Source organism: Vombatus ursinus, unplaced genomic scaffold, assembly GCF_900497805.2.
Source record: "Vombatus ursinus unplaced genomic scaffold, bare-nosed wombat genome assembly UNPS02010822.1, whole genome shotgun sequence".
Classification (NCBI taxonomy): Eukaryota; Metazoa; Chordata; class Mammalia; order Diprotodontia; family Vombatidae; genus Vombatus; species Vombatus ursinus.
The window spans coordinates 3,609,378-3,631,652 of record NW_020950600.1 but is presented as its reverse complement, the minus strand read 5'-3'; the positions used below and the strand labels follow the sequence as shown (position 1 = coordinate 3,631,652).

The window sequence follows — 22,275 nt, the reverse complement described above, 5'->3', positions numbered from 1 at the left end:
TCTCTCTCTCTCTCTCTCTCTCTCTCTCTCTCTCTCTCTCTCTCTCTTTCTCTCTCTCTCCCTCTCTCTCTCTCTTTCTCTTTCTCTCTCATAAACACACATACTCTCTTTCTGTGTCTCTCTGTCTCTCACAAACACACACACACACACAATTTTCCCTGCCTTCTGCTTTTTTTTGATAGGTGGACAGTGGAGAGAGCTGCCTACCTAGAAGCATTTAATACTCAAGCTAGTCAAAATACGGTTGCTAGGCAGACCCAGAACAGTTCTAGCCAATCAAACAGGGCACCCAATGCTCATCCACCATCATGCTCATGGATGAGCCATGCATCTTTTGCACTGGTTGATTAGAGAGTAGGTGATAATGCTCAACTCTATCTTCTCTAGGGGACAGGTGTGAGATCATGTGAGATTGGGCCCCATGGGTCTATTATGGACTTCAAGGGTTCAATCTCCTCTGATCTTAAGAGTTCTGCACCTGGGAAGGGCTCTGGGCATGGACAAATTGGCATTACAACAACAGGAACAACAATGACAATAATAATAATGATAATGATAATAACTAGCATTTCTATAATAACACTTTAAGGTTTGCAAAGCCTTGACATATATGCTAGCTCATTTAGCCCTCACAATAACGCTGGGAGGTAGGTGATATTATCATCCCAATTTTACAGATGAGTCAACCAAGGCTAAGTCTTCCTGACTCCAAGTCCAGGACTCTATTCACTGGGCCACCTAGCTATCCGTGAAGATGATTTTTGGGGGGAAGGGATGGAGGGTGGCACTTGGATTTGTCATTTCATTTGTGCAGTAAATTACCATTGAGGGAATTCCTTCTGCCAATGCAAACTAGGATCAGAGGGAAAGAAGGGGGGGGACAATGAAAGTCTAAACAATTTGCCCAGGGTCATATAGTCCATATATGTCAAAGGGGTAACGCGTCTTCTTGACTATGACCAGCTCTTTTTTGCTATGGCCACCCTATGTCTCTGGAAAAATGAGACCCTGTCTTCTAAATAAAGAAATAACTTAATAAGCTCCTACAAGTCTGAATTTTGGCTGCCTAAGAATGTCTCATATTGATAATTTAGCCCCTAAGACGAGGTTCTGAAGCTGAAAGGGTCTCCAGAAGCAGACCCCTTCCCTGTTACAGTTGAGGAAATGGCATCCCAGGGGAAGGGAGTTATCCAAGGTCACACAGAGGCAGGAATCACAACTAATTAATGACATGACTTCAGGACATAATAATAAGTTTTCACATTTCTATGGTGTTTGAGTGCTTCTAATGGGGCTTTCTGGATGGCAAGTGTAAATGTGATTATATCCATTTTATAGAAGAGGAAACTGATACTCAGAGTAGGTAGTTAAGTGATTTGCCCCATCTTAAGTAAACATCAATGTTGGGCCTTGAACTCAGTTCTTTCTGACTCCAGGACCTAGGTGTTCTTTCCTATATTACCCAACTTATGACTGGATCAAATATCAATGTCATAGGTGATGGTCATCTAGGGGTATAAGTATAGATCCCAACCTATTTATAACTTAGTCTTAGAGAGATGCCTGAGACTGAGCAATTTTTTTAAATGTGCCTGTGGCCACTTGTAGCTACTGTCTGTTAGAGGTAGGATTAGAACCCAGGTCTTCCATCGCCCACTATACTGCCTCTCACTATGGCTGGAATAGTTTTTATATGGAGGTGGATGGAGGCTCAAGAGCCTGAAAGTGAGGGTGGGGGGAGGGGTCAGTGCCCTCAGCCAGAAGGACCCAGGCTACCCTCCAACCCCCCTGTTCTGATTCTGATTACTGTGACCATTCTCCCCCAGGGAAAGACTTTTGAAAACCCTGGGACTGTGGCACCTTCTGGCCAAAGCCAGGGCGTCAGACTCATCTGCTTTCATCTCCAAGAGTGCCCTCGTCCTTTCTGGTACTATTGACCTTACCTTCCAGGGTTCTTTTTTCTGGGGCCATGAGTGGATGAGGATGGTGGTTGATTACTGTGTGAGACCTATGCTTTCAGCGAACATCCTTCCCTTGCCAGTCCTTGGCCTCTGCCCTCTTCCCCTCCCACTGCAGGAAGGGGGAGGAGCCTAGTCACAATGTCCATAATGATGTCATTTGTGACTATATGGCCAGCCCATTGTCAAGTGTGTGAGGGGAGTTGGGGGGGAGATGGGGAAGGAGTAAAGGGCCCCCCCTTGGAAGCGTATAATCTCTCCCAGCCCCCAGCTCCATAAAATCCCTTATTCTCTTAGCCTCCATCTCCTATTAAATGTCCTTTGCCTTCCACCTGGAATCTGAGGAAAGCACAATTACCATTGGGAAGTCTAGAGCAAGAAGCCTGGTGATCATTTCATAGAGCACCATCCCAACAAACCACCACTCACATCTGGCCTCGGACATTTACAGATCAAGATGTGGGAACCTGAGCAAGTCACTTTAATTCTCTTTGCCTCAGTTTCCTCATCTGTAAAAGATTGTTGTGAGGCTCAAATAAGAAAATACATACAGCATTTTGTAAACCTTAGGATCTAGGACAATAACCATAGCAATGACAATGATGATGACAAGGACGATCGCTTCCTACACATCTTGTTCTCCTCTTTTTTCTTTGGAGGTCGACTTTAAACAGTCGGTGCTTTAGTAAATATTTGTGCTCTCCTGCTATTATTATTTCCTGTTTTCTGTGGATGATTGCACAGTCAGTCGACATTTATTAAGCATCTACTATGTGCCAGGCATTATGTTAAGTGCAGGTGGATAAGAGCATTGCTTTTTGGAGCTGAACAAAAATCAATTCATCCTCTCCAGGTACTGATGGAAGCATTATTGGTTCAACCCCTAGAAGATGGGACAATAGGGATGATTTTCATCTCTTGTTCCCGTATGATTTTTTTTAAACAGCAAGGACTTTGATCACAAAAGGAAAGCTGCCAACTGTCTGTTGTCCAGTGTCCCCAGTCCCTGGGGTGGGGGTGGTGAGGCCAACGGCTCCAGGCTGTGTTGGCCCCCTCCTCCCCTCACTCCCCAGGAGGCACCAGGGCCATAGCACCATGAGAAAGATGATGTGGGACGGCCTCTCTGAGAGCTACAGGGGTATGTGAGTGGAGGGGGGAAAAGAGAGTGCTATCTGCCAAACAGATCCCCCTCTCCCTTCTGTACCTCCCCCACTCTTCATGGCTTTTCTTGCTGGAGGGGGGCAGATGATTGCCATTGAGGCAGGAGATAAATAAGGTCAAGAACCATTCTGAAGCAGGGAGGAGGGGGTCCTTGTCTGTCCCTCCCTGCTGGGTTTGGAAATAGGGGCATCTCCACACACATCCTAGGCTCTGTCTTCCTGCCACTGAGGAAAATGGCCCACCCACCCACCCATAGTAGGGGCTGCCAGGAGGTTGTCAGCAGGTTGGTTTCTTGCTAAGGTTATCCCAGCTAGGTCAAAAGGATGGGCCCTGGCCATCCATCCCCTCCCCTCCCCCACCTCAGGGCTCTCAGAACTGGGCCTGGGGGGTCTGTTGAGGCCAGAGCCCTTGGTATATAAGGAAGGCAGAGATGAGGCAGCCCCCAGAAAGCAAGACCCTTGCCTCCCATATCCTGCTGAGCTAGGGAACGGCCTTGTCACTGAGGTTAGTCCTGTTCAATTTAAAGAGCTTAGCTTTTCTGCTAAGCCTCTATATTTTGAAAGCCTTTTTCTTCCACTTAGTTTGGAGACTGGGTGTGTTTGGGATGGTGATATCTATTCAAACTATTCTCAAACTTTTATGGATTAATATTAATTATGATTATGATTTCACTCTCATTTTTATGGGTTTCAGATAGAAATGGTTTGTGGGAAAAACTCACTAACCATCTAGTATTTCTATATTAGATATTAAATTGTTATTTGTATTTTGTTATACTAGATTGAATGATCAGATATATTAAATTAAATATAGTAATCTGCTTGAATTTTATATTTCATGATCTTCAGACTAATATCTCAGATAGATAAAATGGCTTTTGTAACTGAATAAAAATACCGACCCCATCTTCTGTAGGCTTTGGAAGCATCTCTGGGAAAACTCCAGGAGCAGACAGGATGATGGGGACAACATAGCCCCATCCCACTTGACTTGATTTTGTCCACCTGGCCTCTCTATTTTGAGAGCTGTGATAATAATAATGTTAATAACAGCTAACATTTATATGGTGCTTTAAGGCTTGTAAACTGCTTTGCATATGTTAACTCATCTGTACCACAACCCTGTGAGGTAGGTACTATTATTATCCCTATTTTACAGATGAGGAAACTGAGGCAAACAGAAGTTAAGGGATTTCTCGGGGTCACACATCTTGTAAGTAACTGAATCCACTGGGTCTCCTAGCTGCCTATGATGAGGAAGAAGATGGAATCAATGTCCCAAGAAATTAACATATCCCAATTGGGAAGAGATGATCACTCACCAAGTTCTGAGGATTCTTCCTTCGTGGTACGTCCCATCAGTCCAGAAAGGCAGATTTTGGCTCATTGGGTGGAAGAAGTTTCCAAAAATTAGAGCCATCCATAAGTGAAAAGGGCTGTCTCAGGAGGTAGTGATGAGATTCTCATCACTGGAAGTATTCAAGCAGAAGTAGGGATGGGCCCCATCAGGCGTGTTGTAGAAGGGGATGCCTTCAGGAGATGGGAGGGTTAGGCTGCCTGACCTCCACCATCTTTTCCAGCTCTGAGGTTCTAACGTTCTGCTCGTACAGCCGCCGTCCTAGTCCAGCCCTTCCTCACCTCTCCCCTGGATTATCACACAACGAGCCTCTTCGTAATTACGTTTTCCTTGCCTTCTTGTCTCCCCTCCCTAATCCATCCTGTGCACATGGAATGAACAATGAACAGCTCTGATTCCCTCACTGTCCAACCCTGCCCCAAACTTCCCTGGCTCCTATATACTGTCTATAGCAGGGGTGGGGAACAAGTTTGGAGTCAGTCAAAGGGCCACACTTGAGGACCTAGAGGGCCACACATAGCCTCGAGTTCACAGCTTCCCCATCCCTGATCTATAGCATAAAGACCCAGAGCCCAGAATTTGAGACCCCCTACAATCTGGCTCCAATCTGCTTTCTCAGCTCCCTCTCCAATCCCTCCTTTCTTCACTTATCATCTTTGCCACCCATATCTGCTCACCCCACTCACCCCACCTTCATAACTTCACTCAGTTAAGCATTTAAAATGCTGTCTTATTAGAAAACGCCCTATAAATACGAGCTATTATCATGATTACTGCTTTTCATGGAATGCCACTCCCTCTCTTCCCACATCTACTGGTCCAATCCAATCTAAAAGCATTTGGTAAGTGCCCAGTATGTGACTGGTAAGGAGAGACAGTTGTCCCAAGAGCCAAGAAGAGCTGTTCTCCGACATACACCTTGAGGAAGTAAATTGGCCTTTGAATATCTTAGGAAACTCTCAAGGATTGTAATAGCCATCATTGGTATAGTACCTACTGTGTGCCAGGCACTGGGCTAAATGCTATAACAAATTTATCTCATTTGGTCCTCATAACAAACCTGGGAAGTCTCAGGTGTTATTATCATCCCTATTTTACAGTTGTGGAAACAGATGTAAATACAGGCCAAGTGACTTGCTTAAGTTCATACAGCTAGGAAGTGCCTAAAGTTGAATTTGAACTCAGGTCTTCAGGACTCCATGTCTAGCATTCTATTCACTGCACCACCAGCTGATGCCAAATGTAAGTTTCTAGTTATTTACTAATGAGTATTAGCAATGGGAGTTTCTCACCAACAACCCCAGAAAGACAGACAGTTAGCTAGATAATAGATAGATCGACAGAGGGGCAGATAGACAGACAGATGGAAGGATAGCTACCTAGCTAGCTAGATAGAGAGACAGACAGACAGACAGACAGACATAGATAGATAGATAGATAGATAGATAGATAGATAGATAGATAGATAGATAGGTAGGTAGGTAGATGATTGATAGACACTCAGATGGGTGGATTGATGGTCAGGCAGACAGATGGATGGACAGAGAGCTGGACAGATGTACCAACAGATTAACTGACAGACAGATAAGTAGATAGATAGACAGTATTTATTAAGCACTTAGTATGTATAAGGTACCATACTGAATTCTGGGGATATGAATATAAGCAAACAAGCCCAAGTTCCTGCCCCCAAGGAGGATACATTCTAGCAGGAGAAGACAATCTATAAAGAAAGATGGGGGTGGGGAGGGGTTGGAAGGAGTGGTTTGAAAATGGTGGCAAAGAAGTGAGGCAGGTGGGCTTGGTTCTAGGCAAGATATGTTCCCCAGAACTGAGTGGGAAGGAGGTGAGGATAAAGCCTTTTTAACCAACTTTTGACAGGTTCCACCCCCTCCACTGACATTTTCTTTATCTCTATGTGAGCTAATTTCTACTTTTGTCAATCAAGAACAATGATCGCATTTGACTTGAAAATGTCAGATTATGCTCTTGTCTTCACGTTCCAAATTCTGTTAGGTTTCCCTTCATTCCCTAAATCCCTTTCTTCTCCTTGGGCTTGCTTCTGCAAACAGCAAACCGTTGACCTGTTATCTTTGCCAAACTGATGTAACTCTAGCGGCATAACTAGATAGTGGTATGTTATCAGTAAATGCTAAACATCCATCACGTACACATTCTCTCCCAGTCAGCTGGGTTGCCCTTACACTTATTTGTTATCCAAATCCATGATAAAGCTCAATGTTTTTTACTCATAGAATAACCTATAAGTGAGAAGTTTAAAAAGGTAACTGATATTCTAGGGAATGTCCAGAGGAGAGCCATGCATGGGTCTTGAGTCTATGCCAGATGAGGCATCATTAAAGGACCTGGGAATATTTAACTTGGAAAAGTGAAGCCATGGGGTGAGAGGAGGCGGTTCATGACAATTGTCTTCAAGTATCTGAAGGAATGTCACCCAGAAGGTGGTTTAGCCTCATTCTACCTGGCCTCAGGGAGAAGAACTAGGAGAAATGGGTGAAACGTGCAAATGAGGCAAATTTTTTTTTTTTTAGGCAATTGGGGTTAAGTGACTTGCCCAGGGTCACACAGCTAGTAAGTGTCAAGTGTTTGGTCTGAGGCGGATTTGAACTCAGGTCCTCCTGACTTCAGGGCCAGTGCTCTATCCAGTTCACCACCTAGCTGCCCAACAAATGAGGCAAATTTATTAAAAAAACAAAAACAAAAACAAAAACAACAAACTTCCTAACAATAATCATCAATGTCACAAAGTGGAGTGGGCAGGGGGAGTGGGCTCCCCCTCCCTGTTGGTCTTCAAGCAGAGACTGGGTCACTAGGTATTAGGTATGACATGGTGGGGATTCCTTAGAGTTCTTTATTAGATGGCCAGTGAGGTCTTTTCCAAACTCTAATAAATTCTGTGGATAACCCTGAAAGACTTGGTCACTCTGATCAGTTCAATGGTCCATAAAAACTCCAAAGGACCCATGATGTTTGCCATCTACCTCCAGACGGAGAACTGATGGACTCAGAGTCCATGAAGATTGAAGCATATTTTCTCTCTTTCTTTCTCTCTCTCTCTCTCTCTCACACATATATATGTACATATGTGTGTATACATATGTATATATACATCTATACATGTGTGTTTTATATGCATGTATATACATGTATGTATATATATCTATATGGATGTATATGTATGTACCCATATGCTTATATGCGTATATGCATACACCCATATACACGTATATAGATATGTGTGGATTTCTATGCATGCACACACACATACATGTATCTATACATGTGTTTTATATGCATGTACATGCCTGTATATATGATTTTATATGTGCACATATTTACATGTATGTGTATTGCTTATACATGTATGTGTATGTGTGTATTTGTGTGTGTTGTACATGTGTATTTGGAACATGACTGGTGCACACACATGTTTTGCGCAACTGTATATGTATAATGGATATCATATTTCTTGCCCCTTGATAGGTGGAAGAAGGAGTGGAAGGAGGGAGAGAATTGGGGACTAAAAATAAAAGCAGAGTATATGCCCAGGTCCATGTAAAGTACCCTTAACTTAAATTTAAAAATCAATATAGACATGGGGGCAGAGGCAGAGGGAGGGAGAGAATTTGCAACTGAAAATAAAAATTAAATTAAAATATAGACTTAAGGAACAAAAGTCCATTGACCCATTTGGCCAGTGGCCAGCCTCCTTGTGGTGGCAGTTCCATTGGCAGGGCTCCTATAACACACACACACACCCTCACTGGGCTTGGACTAAGCCTCTCCGGCGCAGTTGGCCCTTCCTGGCAGGAGCAACATTTACCAAAGTCTCCACTATGTAGGTGAGTCTAGTTTTTTCCCTAAAAGACAATGAAACCATCTTCGAGGCTCGGTTGGTTTGGAGGCCTAAGGCTCACTAAGGCTCAGACCACTGACATAGCTCCTTGATTGCCTGAATAGAAAGTCACTCAGTGGGCGAGGAGGAGACCCGCTCCTTGGCACTCAGCACCACAACAAATGCAGACCCAGGAGAGCTACTCACTGGACCAATGTTATATTGTTTCTGGGTCTCCTTCCCTTGCCATATGGTGCCCATTAGGGTTCTTTGGCCTACAAATATCTCGTTTCGTGTAATCCCAACTCTGAATCACTGGACTGGCTCAAGACAGGCCAGGGCCAGAATGGTCTTTTCTACTGGTATAGCCCGGGGGACTCCGGGTCGACTCCAGGCTGTGGTGAGGCACTGGGGAAGAGAAGGGGTGAAGCTTGGATTTAGCACGGCTCGTACCCAAGGTAGTACGGTGGCTGGCTGGCTGTCCTTGGTTGGGGTGGAGAAGAGGTCAGACTGAGCCGAGCCAGCTCAGAGGGCAGTGATGGATGAGGGCCACGCACAGGGAAAGGCAGGACAGGGATGTCGCAGGACACAGGGCAGGGCTGGACAAAGGCGAAGCGCGTGGTCAAATGGGATTGACCTCTGTGACTGCGTCGATGTCTTGGGGACGGGTGGAGGGTACGTTCCATGGACCCGGGCGTACCCGCCGGCTCTGCTTCACTAAATAAATGGATGAGAAGATTCTGTCCACTGAAAAGCACAGGAGACAAAATACCCCATTTCCCCCCATCTGCTCACGCGCAGCTTGGAGGCTGCTCAGTGACTTGAGTAGAGACGTGACCGCCCTTCTATGGCGTAGGGTATTGGACTTGGAGTTGAGAGGACCTAGGTTCAAATTCTACCTCCAGTACTTACTTGCTGCAAGACTCCAAGCAATCATGTGACTTCTCTGGGCTTCCGTTTCCTCATGTGTAAAATGGGGCAGGGGCCTGATGGCCTCAAAGGCCTCTTCTAGGCCCAAGTCTATAATCCCAGGATCTTATGGTCTCTCCAGGAAGGCCCGGGGCCGCTCGTGCAAGCACAGCCCACCCTGTATGTCAGACGCTCCAGCTATCCTTGTTGACCCGCAGTCACAAACACAAAGCTTCCTCGAGATGCACACGGTATCACGGCACAGCCCTCCACACGATCTTGTGCCTGGCAGGCCTCTGAGGCTCAGGAAACGTCACTGGCTCCCCATTGCCATTAGCCAAGCGGCCCCAGCCCAGCTTTCTGGTCCTATCTCCAGGTCGTCTTTCCTGGGAGCCCCATGGCCAAACTTGAGGTTCCATCCTCCACCTCCACGTGCTTGTCCAAGCACTGCTCCTGGCCTGGAATGCCCTCCCTCCTCGCCCTGCCTCTCAGAGTATCTCCCTTCCACACTCCCTGACAGAATGGAAGCTCCTCGAGGGGAGGAACCACTTGGGTTTTGTCTTTGTGTGCACAGAGGAATAACTTAGTACACGCCTGTGACTTGGCTGGCTGACTGACTGCTCAGAGCTCCAGGGTAAGCCAAGGGGCTCAGACTGAGCCTCACCTCCTACCAGAAGTCATTGCTGACCCCTTTAGGGGCCCCTTCTCAAATCGCACATGTGCATGCGTGTATGTGCGTGTGTGTATTTGTATAGGTGTGTACATATGCACAGAGTATGTGCACTTGCAGGCATATGTGTATTACATAGTACAAATGCACACATCATATATATTCACATAGTACATATGCACATATACTGCACATAAGCATGCAATACAGTGAGGCTTGTATTACGAATCAGCTACATGCATGTATCACATGAGTATTCATTGCAACATATTTGCTGCGCATGCACATGCATATAAATATGTGTGCACACAATATACAAATATGCAGCTACATGTGCATATATGTATGTGTGTATGTTTTTGTGTTTTATACAAATTACATGTATATACACATGTGTATATATGTACAAAACAATAATATGCATACACATACACTTGCAATATACCATGAATGCATTGCAGACACACATGCAAACATGTATGCAAATGTGCACCACACGCACACAATATACACACTGTTGCAATATGCATATATGTGCATATGTGTGTGTGTGCACATGCACTACACACATACATGTGCATACATATGTGCGTGCATGTACACAGATGTGCTCATAAGCATATACATGCACTCCTATATCTGCTCAAGCAAATACCTAGATGCACACAACATTCAACTCTAGACATTTACACATACATATGCTTATGCACATGTATACGTGTGTACCTATTAGTATGCACACATGTACAATGCACATATAATATTCATGCACATGCAATACCAATACACAATGCAACATGATGCACTGTATATATGTATGTGATATGTTGCATTGCTCACATATGCATTACACTTGTGTCCATATATGCATACATATGCACTGTGCATGTACACATACACATACAGTGCACTATACATATGCACATATATGCTTATGTAGGCCATACACACAGATGGGCTATAGACATATACACACATAAATATGTACCATATACACATGCATGTACACATATATCCTTATGCACATATACATATACACCTATATAGAAAACATACGTGTGCATGAAATACATATATGCATATACATATGCACCTTGTGCCCCTATACACATACAAATACATATGCACATATAGTGCACATAGACATACACATCTGCAGACATGTACAAATACAAACACGCATATAAATGCAAGCATACATATGAACATACACATCTATGTATAGACATACATGTGCATATACACATGCGTGCAATGTGCACACAGTGCGTGTATGCACGTGCAAGTGGCTACATATAAACATGTGTGCACATGTGTATATACACTATATTTGTGCAATATGTGCACAGCACACCCATGCGGGTACATATATACAATATACCCTCACGTGTGTACATGCACATGCATGTTCACAAACACATGGTTCTTTTCTCTCTCTAGTCTAAGTCTGAGCTGCCTAGAGCCCTCAGAGGTTTAAGTGACTTCTCCAAGGTCACTCAGCCAATGGTTGCCAGAGGCAGGACCTGGGTCTCCCCTCTGCCATCTTGTTGCCTCTCATCAGATACTTATCCATCCATGAGTCATTCCAACCCTTCTCCTCACTTCTCCCAAGAATGTAAGGTCCTCCCTGGCAAGGACTGTTCCACAACTGTCTCTGTATCCTCTGGGTCTGACACATAGTAGGCGCTTAATAAATGCTTGCTAGATTGGATTTTTGGAAAGTATCACAAGTTACCCCCACAGCTTCCTCACCTAATCACTCAGGGTCTCTCTCTCTCACACACACACACACACACACACACACACACACACACACTCCCACTGGTCTCTCACAACCTCCCACCACCCAACGTTTACTCATGGCTAAGTGGCCTCAGTCTCCCGTGTCTCCACACACAACCCCTCGGATTCTGGCTCTCACACAGTCACACCCAGTTCCATGCTATTTGTACCCTTAGCGTGTCCCCTGTTTGCCAGGCGGGGAGGAGGAGGCAGATCAATGCTGAAAGCGGAGACTGTTTCTGGGGTGGGAGGTTGACAGGAGCCTGAAGGCTGCTCAAGAGTCCTGGCTCCATGTTCAGCCCAGCCTTGCTCTGCCCCAACCCCCTCCCAAACCAGCCGCCTTCAGATACCCTCCAGAGGGCTAAGCAGTGGTGTTGAGTGGCTATATTTAGACACAAAAACCTGAATTTGGATCCTGACTCAAAAATTTACCCTCTGTGTGATCATGGGCAACTCATTCCACTTCTGTGTTTCAGTTTCCTTATCTTAGAGAGAAACAAGCATTTATTGAGCACCTACTGTATGCTAAGCTCTGTGCTAAGCTCCTTACAAGTATCTCATTTTATCCTTACAGTAACCCTGAAAGGTAGGTGCTGTTATTATCCCCATTTTGTAGCTGAGGAAACTGAGAAAGACCAAGGTTAATTGACTTGCCCAGGACTCACACAGCTAGGATGTGGCTAAGACTGGATTTGACCTGGTGTCTGCCTGTCCAGGAACACTGCTCCATCAAGCTGACTCTTACATATTCTCAAAGATCCCTTTGAGCTCCAAAATCCTAGGATCTTTCTACCCGAAGGAGTAAAACAATTACTCACATCTTAGAGTGATCTAACACAGTCAGGGAGGTATGCTTTCCTGCCGTTTGAGGTCAGTTATAATAAGGGGAAGGGCTTTCAAAAAAAAATTCTTTTTTTGAGGGGAGAGGACAGAGTTGAAGAGAAGGCCAGGGGGTTGGGATGGGGGCAGGGTGAGTGGAGAGGTCATACTAGCAAGACTTGGTTTGGGGCAGCTGGAGTACATGGTGAGCCCTGACTTCCTGATATGGAATAATGGGCAGGGCGGGATGCTGAACAGGGAAATAGGGAGAGAGGAGGCAGTGAAATTCACCTTGCTTTGGTCTTGGGACCAGCTCAGCTCCCTCTCTCATCCCAGAGACCAGCTGGGAAGAAATTCCAGAGGCTAGTACAGGGAGCTCAACCATCTGAGCCCACCACCCTTTCCTCACCAGGCAAACCTTGAACGTGAGGGTTCTCTCAGGACGTGGTCCCCAAATGCCGCACCTCTGATCTGGGGAATAGGCACCAGGGACCAAGATGCTAGATTTGAAGTCAGGAAGTCCTGTGTTCAAATCCAGTCTTGTATACTTCCTAGCTTTACGACTCTGGGGCAAGTCATTTAATCTCTCTGTGCCTCAGTTTCCTCATCTGTAAAATGGGGATAATAACAGCATCTAATTCTCAGGATTACTGTGAGGATAAAATGAGATATTGGAAAAGCAGTTTGCAAACCTTAAGGAGCTAGGTAAATGCTACTTATGGTTATTATTATTAATAGAGGAGAATGGAAGGTAGCGATAGAAGAGGTCAGCCCCTCTCCGAATTTCCTGGATACTCAATGCGCCCCCTCCACACTCCCAACCACACTCAGAGCCCAGCCCGTCCCTTGGGTTTGGACTGGGAGATTCACCTGTCTCTTGAGAGTCGGGCCCCACCCTTAGGCCCCGCCGCTTGGACTGTCCTCGAGAGGTTACTTTGCTCGCCCAGGATTGGGATCTCTTGCTGGAGGCCAGGCCCGCCTTACTGACGGCTTTGGTCTTGATGGCGGTCCCTTGGACCTCCGACAGAGGAAGCTTTGCCACATTGTTGCCACTTCCACCCCCAGGTCCGCTGGATCGAGCCTTGCAGAGGCGAATTCGGCTGGGTTTGGCTGGGCTGTTGCCTCCTTTCTTCGATCCAGAGGCCTGGATGTCGCTTTTAGTCGTGTTCAGTTTGTTCGTGTGAGGGGCATTCTCTTCTGGTTCCCACTGGGAGGGCATGCTTTCTATAAAGGGCACCTTTTCACCCCAGGCCATGCCCTTTAAAATGTCTCCTGCCTCGCCGAGGACAGGTGGCCTGAGCGGAGTCCTCGACACACAGTTGATCTCCACAAACGAATTGCTCGAGGGAGGAAGGACAGCTTCTTCATGTCTTAGCTGCATCCTGGTGGGCCAATGGCCTGTTCCCGAGTGACCTCTGGTGTTGTCTGAGAAGTAACCCCACTGCCGAGGGACGGGGGAGGAGAACGCGATCTCACCAGGGAAGATCTTGGGCTGATTCCCATGGAGGCTGGGCAGAGCCTGGAGAGGGAAGAGAGAAGAAATCCAACAGAGGCTTGGAGGGGGCGTCCCAGGCTTGGGCCCCAGCTCCCCACTCCCCAGCTCTGCTAAGCCGCAAGCATCAAACGGGAGAATCTACCAAGTGTGGCAGAAACTCTGCAGCCGCGGCTACTAACGTGACTGGAATTATTCTTCTGGTGGATTCACAGGGACATTAGGATGCCCCAGACTGGGCAGGGAAAGACCAGGGGTCTTCCAAGCTGGGAAGTCAATCCTGGATCATAAATCATAGAGGGCTAGAAAGAACCCAACCCTTCATTTTACAGGAAACTGAGGCGTAAAAGGTGCCTAGAATTATAGATGTAGAAGTAAAAGGGACCTCAGAGTCCCTCATTTTACAGATGAGGAAACCGAGGTCACCTCGGTAAGAAAGAAAGCATTTGGGAGTCAAGTCCCTCAGGTCTGAGGCTTTCCAGACCTGCCTCACCATGGGGACTTGGGCAGAGTAAGTTCCAGGATCCTCCAAACCAAGTGGAATAGATGAAGGCCGAGTTTGGCGTGATCCTTTGGGCTCCTAAGACTCAAAGTCACTGCTGCATTTCTAGACCACACATTGCTCCAGCTCAAAAGAGGAGCCCTGCTCCCAGATTGGGGCCACCTGACCTGGCCTGGACCTCAACCTGAACCTGGACCTGGTCCTGGCAGGTGAGGCAACATGAGACAGAATCAGGTGTGATGGGGATCTAGTGGTGGGGGAGGAAAGGCAAACTTGTGAAGGGGTGAGAGCTGTGAGAAGCAGCACGCTTGGGGTCGAAGAAGAGACTGACTGACAGCAGGGGCTAGGCCCCCACCCCCTCACAAACACCCCACCCCCACCTCCCAGCCAGGCAGTGGAAGCCGATTGGCTGGCTGGGCTGTGGGGCCAGCCCCTGGGCCGAAGGCCAGGGGGGACCTGCAGAGGCAGCTGAGATTTGGAGAGGGCTGGGACCCTGGTCTCTGGGGGGAGTGCGGGGTTCAGTTCCAAACAAGACCCACCTGAGATGTCGTTCCCAAAGTGGAAAATTGCGACTTAGTGTTGGGAGAGCTAAGAGGAGGTGAGGAACATTTGGAAGGCCTGGGAACCCTGGTCAGTCGACGAGGCTGGATTTGGAGCAAAGACAGAGCAGGGTACTCCTGGATCGGGACATCCCCGGCCGGCGCTGGGGAATTTCTGGAGAGCCTCCGGAGCCCAGGGAGAGGGGAAAGAGTATCAAGGGGTAGGCAGGGACGGTCCCCTTTCTCCCCAGCTGGGGCCTTCAGAGAGCGGGGTGGGACACTCCAGTTGTCAGTCCTGCCTGCTGGTCTGTCCTGAGGAGGGGACCAGAGCCTGACTACTGAGGCGAGAATTTGCAAATGCTCTTGTGGCTCTGAACTGCTAGAGAGTTTGGGGCCAGGGAGGGAAGGCACACGCAGGCCTGCTGGGGCCTGGAAATCCCACCAGTCCAGGGCTGGGGGGCTCCCCGTGGGGCTCGGGGGATCTCTACTCTTGGCTTTTTTCTGGGACAGAGGGAGAACAGCAGTGACCTGCAGCACAGAGCCTGCCCCTTGGGGAGGGGCAGGCCAGCTTCTGGGGAGGGAGGTCATAACGGCCTGCTGGGCTGTGGAAGAGAGCAGGACGTCCACTTCTCAGGCTTCATGAAAACGAACAAAATGTCTCGTTTTCTTCCGAGTAGCCCACGTTTCCAGGAAACACCGCTTGTACTTCGATGGTCTTTGGTGATTAATACAATCTATTCTCAAGTCATGGGGCCTCAGAGGTGGAAGGGACCTTACAAGGTCGTCTCGTTGGCTCTGACCTCCCAGCCAGTGCAGACATCCCCTGCATAGACACACCTGGGTTGGCCAGGATCTAATCCTCTCCCTGGACACCTCTAGGGATGGGAAGAGCTACGGTTTCCTTCTGACCTCCCGAGAGAGTTCTGCCGGTAAGTGAGGCCTTCCTTAAATCAAGCCGGGCCCTAATCCTCTGTAATTTCTACTCATTCATCCCTATTGCGTCTGTAGGGACAGGGAGAACAAAGGTGAATCTGAAGCCAAGCCTTCGTAGGGCTGAGAAGCCCAAGTCTATGACATGGTGCCCATGACAACTTATCCACTGCTTAAGGGTCTCTGTCACGTTCCCCACCTCCTGTGCTCCCTCACTCAGCTTTCTCCAGTCTTTTTTTTTTTTTTTTTTTTTACACAGTCTCTAGCCTTCTCACCATTCTGGGCGGCCTTCCTCTGTCCAAGGTTGTGATCCTCAATATGCCTGCTAATATACCACCCCCATACTAGACCTAGCCCTCCTGATGTAGCCTGCCCAGAGTGGAGCTCCTTGGGACACAATGCCTTCCATCCCTATCGTCCCTATTTCCCAAGTCTTGTCTCCCATTCAAATTCGAGGGCTTGCGCTGGACTCAGGAAGGCCTCAGTTTCAAGCCCAGCTTCTGACCTGAAAGCTGTGTGACCCTGCAGCTAGTCACATACCCTCTCCGCGGCCCCAGGCAGGTGTCTCAAGCTATCAGGTGCAAAGAAGGTGGTGACCTACCCTAGAAGAGAAAGTCCTCACCACCTCCCAGGAGTCACAGGGATATCGACAGGTTCCGTCCAAGAAAAATAAGAACACACAAAAAAACAAATCTATTTCACTATTTGTAAGACTCTGGGCAAGGCTCCTCACTCAGTTTAATCTTCTGTAAAATGAGGGAGTTGACGCAGACAGTCACAAAGGTCCCTTCTATTTTCCGAGCCTCCGACCGCTGAGAGAACATTCTTTTCTGAACAGCAAACAGAGGCTCAGAATCCTCAACAAGCTTATTTCTCAGGTGGAAGACACGAGAGCTTGTCAGGATTCTGCCTCAGTCTCCCTGCCTTGAGATCTCACCTCAATGTCTCAGCATCCCTGTTCCTCCAGGACCACCCAGTTCTTCCCTTTCTAACCTCTTCACCACTCCCCACTCCTCCTGAATTGGGAAAGCCTCCTTCCACTGGCTAGATAGAATGGGGAGCTGGGCCAGAGCTTGGGGGGTGGCTGACCTTCTCTAGGGGGCTCTAATGCCCAAGTGGGAAGCAATTCAGCATGGGCCAACACCTCTCCCCACCCCGATTCTTTCAGCTGGCAGCTGGCAGGGCTCGCTAAAGGCTGTTGGGCAGGGAGAAAGACCTGCCCCTCCTGTCCCAGAGCCAAAAGGCACTGGCTGCTCCCCGGTGAGCAGGCTTCCCTGAGACAGATGTCTTCACTGGGGCTGAAGTCAGGATCCTGAATCCTCCGGCAGCCACGACACAGGGTCGCTGTGCTTGCCTAGCAAGGTTGAGAGAAAATCCTCTGCCTGGTAAACAGTGTGTGGTAGCCTAGCAACAGCACTAGTCTCCATTGACTGCTACAGTGGGGCCAAACACTCCCACGGTGGCCAGATGTGGGTGGCAGGGATGGGGGGGCTTAGATGCTCGATGTCATGGTCAGCATCTACAGGCATGTGGGAACCTGTGTGGGTGTATGTGACGATGTGTGTGAGGACCCAGAGCCCTGGCTCTGGTGGACTTTTAAAGGCCCCCAAACTCTACAGCTGATGGCATTCCCCTCCCCCTTCGATATCTGAAACCTCTTTTCCATGGAATCACCTTTTTAAAACAGATTTTTAAAAATATTGTACAGGGCACCACGCCCATGACTGACCAGTGGATGGGAAGTCCTTTTGTCTTCCCTTCCTGCCCTGCCTCCTGTAAGCCCTGGATTCCCTGAAGCCCTTCACCCTCCCCGGGTGCCCAGAGCTCAGAGTACCTCAAAGGTTTAGCCACATCATTGCCATGGAAAGCCCAGGCCAGCGCGGGCTCTAGACAGATGTTGTCCACCCTGGGAGAGAAGGATGGTAGGTGATTAGGAGAATGAACATCACACGTGTTCAGGGAGAAGTGATGGGGACAAAGAAAGAAAGATTTGGGGGCTTTGGTGGACTGCAAGCTTAACGTGAATCAGCAGTGGATGTGGCTGCCAAGAGAAAGGAGTGCTGGGTTCAGATCCAGGGACCATTTTGTAGGGATGACAATGACAAGTGGGAGAGCATTCTGAAGGAAGGGGAAAGGTGGGGGGCTGGGGAACCGTGGTGCCATTGTTGGTCAGAGGAACATAGGGGTGTTTGGTCTGGAGGAAAGACTGGGTGGCTGTGTGAACGGCAACAGGGTTACCCTTTGAAGGACTGTCCTGTGCTAGAAGCATTAGCTCTAGAGGAGTGGGGGGACTTCCAGAGAGGCAGATTTCAGCTGAATATCAGGAAAATCTAACAATCAGAATCAACAGATTCCCCTAGGAGGTGCCCCTTTATCCCTAATCTCGCTATAGCCCTGTCTACATGTCCTTCCATTTCCATATTCTTCCATCTCATCCTTTTTTTTTTTTTTAAAGGCAATTGGGGTTAAGTGACTTGCCCAGGGTCACACAGCTAGTAAGTCTCTGAAGTCAGATTTGAACTCAGGTCCTCCTGACTCCAGGGCTAGTGTTCTATCCACTGAGTCATCTAACTGCCCCCCAATTCCATCTTACTATTCCTTTATATTCCTCATCTTCTCATCCTGTCATCTCCCATCCCCCATCCCTTTCATCCTCATCTTCACTCTCCTTTTGACCCATCTTCCCATACACTCCTTTCACTGCCCCTCCATACTCTCCCATCTCCCATCTTCTTATTCCCCATCCCCCATCCATCTAAAGCCCTCACTCTCAATCGGTTTTGAAAATAGTGAATCAGAGGGCAGCTACTAGCTGTGTGACCCTGGGCAAGTCACTTAACATGATTGCTTCACCAAAAAGAAAAAAAAAAAAGAAAGAAAATAGTAAATCAGACCTCTGTCTCTGAACTCAGCTTTGAAAGGCTCTTGGCTGGACCTGAGCCAGGCAAGGCTCATATGCAGCACCACCTTCTGCAGGAGGTCTTTCCCAGCCGCCCTCTCAGATGACCTCCTGTCTACTCTCTGTAGGCACCTCATATGTGCCTAGTTATGGACATGGTGTCTCCACCATTAGAACGTAATCTCCTTGAAGGCAGGAACTGGTCTTTGTTTTTTCTTGGAATCCTTCAGCTTAACACAGCACTTGGGATAGAGTGGAGTGCTTAATGAACACTTACTGATTGAATTGACCTAGATATAAAATGTAAGCTCCTTAAGAGAAGGGAATATTGTATTTTTTTGTTTGTTTGTTTTTATGTCCCTGGGGCCTGACATACAGTAGGTACTTAATAGATGCTTGTTGATCAATCATTTGAGAAGTGTGGAGCCAATAAGGCATAACTTTCCTATAAATGGTGCTCCCTCACCCCATTTGCCATCTCCCCAGCCCTTAATCTCCAGTCCTCCATTTGCCTTCTTCCCATTTTTCCCTTCAGCAACTTCAAACTAACCCATCTCAACCTAATTTCTCCTATCCCTCATCCCTCATCCCTGAGAATCTGGGTGATGCAGTGGAACCTGGAGTCAGGAAGACCTGAGTTGGAATCCTCCCTCAGACACTGAGGGAGACACTCAGACCATCCTCCCTCAGACACTGTGTCCCTCTGGGCAAATCGCTTAGTCTCAGTTTGCTCATCTATAAAATGGGGATACAGCACCTACCTCCCAGTGATATTGTGAGCATCAAAAGAGAAAAGGATTTGGCAAACTTTGAAGGGCTATAGAAATGCTAATATGACTGAGCCTGGATGCAGATTGAGCCGCGTGTTTTTACGTTCTCTATTATTCTCGGGTTTTTTGGGTCTGTGTTTTCTTTCGAAACGTGGCTCATGTGGAAATGTTTTGTGTGACTGCACATGTATCATCTATATCAAACTGCTTGCCTTCTCTTTTCTTTTTTCTTTTCCTTCTTTTTTTTGGGTTAGGCAATGGGGATAAGTGACTTGCCCAGGGTCACACAGCTAGTAAGTGTTACGTGTCTGAGGCCAGATTTGAACTCAGGTCCTCATGAATCCAGGGCCGGTGCTCTATCCACTGTGCCACCTAGCTGCCCCAAACTGCTTGCCTTCTCAAGGAGGGGGGAGGGAAGGAAGGGAGTGATAGAATTTGTAACTCAAATTTTTAAAAAATGAATGTTAAAATTGTTTGTGTACATGTTATTAAGGGATTGTTATTCCTCTATCCTCTCGTCCACTCATCTTGTCCTAGCATCTTCAATCCTTCATCTTCTTTCCTCCATCCTCCCATTCATCATTCTCCCTCTATTCTATCTACCACTTCCAGGCTCTTTCCATACCATGCAACCCACTCACCAGCAGCACTTTCATGTTCCCCTTCCTATCCGGTCCCCAACATTCAAAACCAAGTTTTTCACCTTCTCATGCCTGTCTCTCAGTCACCTCCACTCCATCCCACTGTGTACAGCTTTGCACCCAGCTCTCAGGGTGTCAAACTCAAATAGAAAAGAGGAGCCATTGACCCATACGTAAGAATCCCTAGGGGCCACATGTTGACTTAGTTTTGGCATTTAATTTTTTTGTATTTTAATTTGTTAAATATTTCTCAATTGAAGATTTATACGAACTGATGCAAAGTGAAGTAAGCAGAACCAGGAGATCATCGTACACAGCAATAGCAATATTGTATGACAATCAGCTAGCTGTGAATGACTTAGCTCTTCTCAGCAATACAATGATCCAAGACAATTCCAAAGGACTCATGATGAGAAATGCTGTCCACCTCCAGAGAGAAAACTGATGGAGTCTGAATGCAGATCGAAACATATTTTTTTATTTTATTATTCTTGGGGGGGTTTTGGTCTATGTTTTCTTTCACAACATGGCTAATGTGGAAATGTTTTGCATGACTACATGTGTATACATTATATTTCTTGTATTCTCAAGGAGGGGTCAGGGGGGAAAAGGGAAGAGGAAAATTTGGAACTCAAAATTTAAAAAAAATACATGTTAAAATTTTTTGCTTATATGTAATTGAGAAAAAATTTAATTTCCCAATTACACATTTTTAAATTTTTTTAACATTTTTATTTAAAGTTTTGAGTTCCAAATTCTGTCCCTCCTCCTTCCCCTAGACAGTAAACAATCAGATGTAGGTTATACATGTTCAATTATGTAAAACATTTCCATATTAGTCATTTTGTACAAAAAGGCTCAATTAAAAGAGAAAATGAAAGAAAGTGAAAATAGCACACTTCAGTCTGAATTCAGCCAATATCAGTTCTTTCTCAGGAGGTGGATGGTATGCTTCATCATTAGTCCCTTGAGATTGTCTTGGATCATTGTATTGCTGAGAAGAGCCAAGTAATTCACAGTTCTTCATCGCCCAATGTTGCTGTTACTGTGCACAGCGTTCTCCTGGTTCTGTTCACTTCACTATGCATCAATTCGTATAAGTCTTTCCAGGTTTTCTGAAATTATCTTGCTTGTCATTTCTTATAGTGCAATCATATCCCATTACAATCATATACCACAGCTGGTATAGCCATTCTCCAATTGATGGGCATCCCTTTGATTTCCAATTCTTAGCCACCACAAAAAGAGGTGCCACAAATATTTTTGTACAAATTGGACCTTTTCTCTTTTTTTGGATGTCTTTGGGATATAGACGGAGCAGTGGTATTGCAGGATCAGAGGGTATGCACAGTTTTATAGCCCTTTGGGCATAGTTCCACACTGCTCTTTAGAATGGTTGGATCAGTTCACAAATCCTCCAACAGTGCATTAGAGTCCCAGTTTTCCCATATCCCCTCCAATATCCAACATTTTCCTTTTTTGTCATATTAATCACTCTGATAGATGTGAGGTGGTACTTCAGAATTGTTATAATTTGCATTTATCTGATCATAGTGATTCAGAGCATTTTTCCATATGACAATAGTTAGCTTTGATTTCTTCATCTGAAAACTGCCTGTTCATTTCCTTGAACCATTTATCAGTTGGGGAATGACCAGTATTTTTATAAGGCCCTTCAGTTCTCTATGTATTTGAGAAAGGAGGCCTTTATCAGAAACACTTATTGCAAAAATTTCCCCCCAGTTTTCTGCTTTCCTTATAATTTTGGTTGCATTGTTTTGAATGTGCCAAAATTTTTAAATTTTATATAATTGAAATTATCTATTTAACATTTTGTAATGCTCTATATATCTTCTTTGGTCCTAAATGCTTCCTTATCCACAAATCTGACAGATAAACTATTCCATGCTCTCTTAACTTGCTTATGGTATCATCTTTTATATTTAAATCATGTACCCATTTTGACCTTATCTTGGTATATGGTGTGAGAT

At 46.4% G+C, this 22,275-nt stretch overlaps 1 protein-coding gene across 1 annotated transcript in view; it reads right to left on the bottom strand.

The window, feature by feature from the left end:
• TTLL10 (tubulin tyrosine ligase like 10) overlaps positions 1 to 1,971 on the bottom strand; it is a 30,161-nt gene extending 28,190 nt beyond the window's left edge. Inside the window, exon 1 of the mRNA XM_027855398.1 lies at positions 1,939 to 1,971. Coding sequence (XP_027711199.1) covers positions 1,939 to 1,971 — 33 coding nt within the window. The remainder of the gene's footprint in view (positions 1 to 1,938) is intronic.
• Positions 1,972 to 22,275: the final 20,304 nt, after the last annotated feature.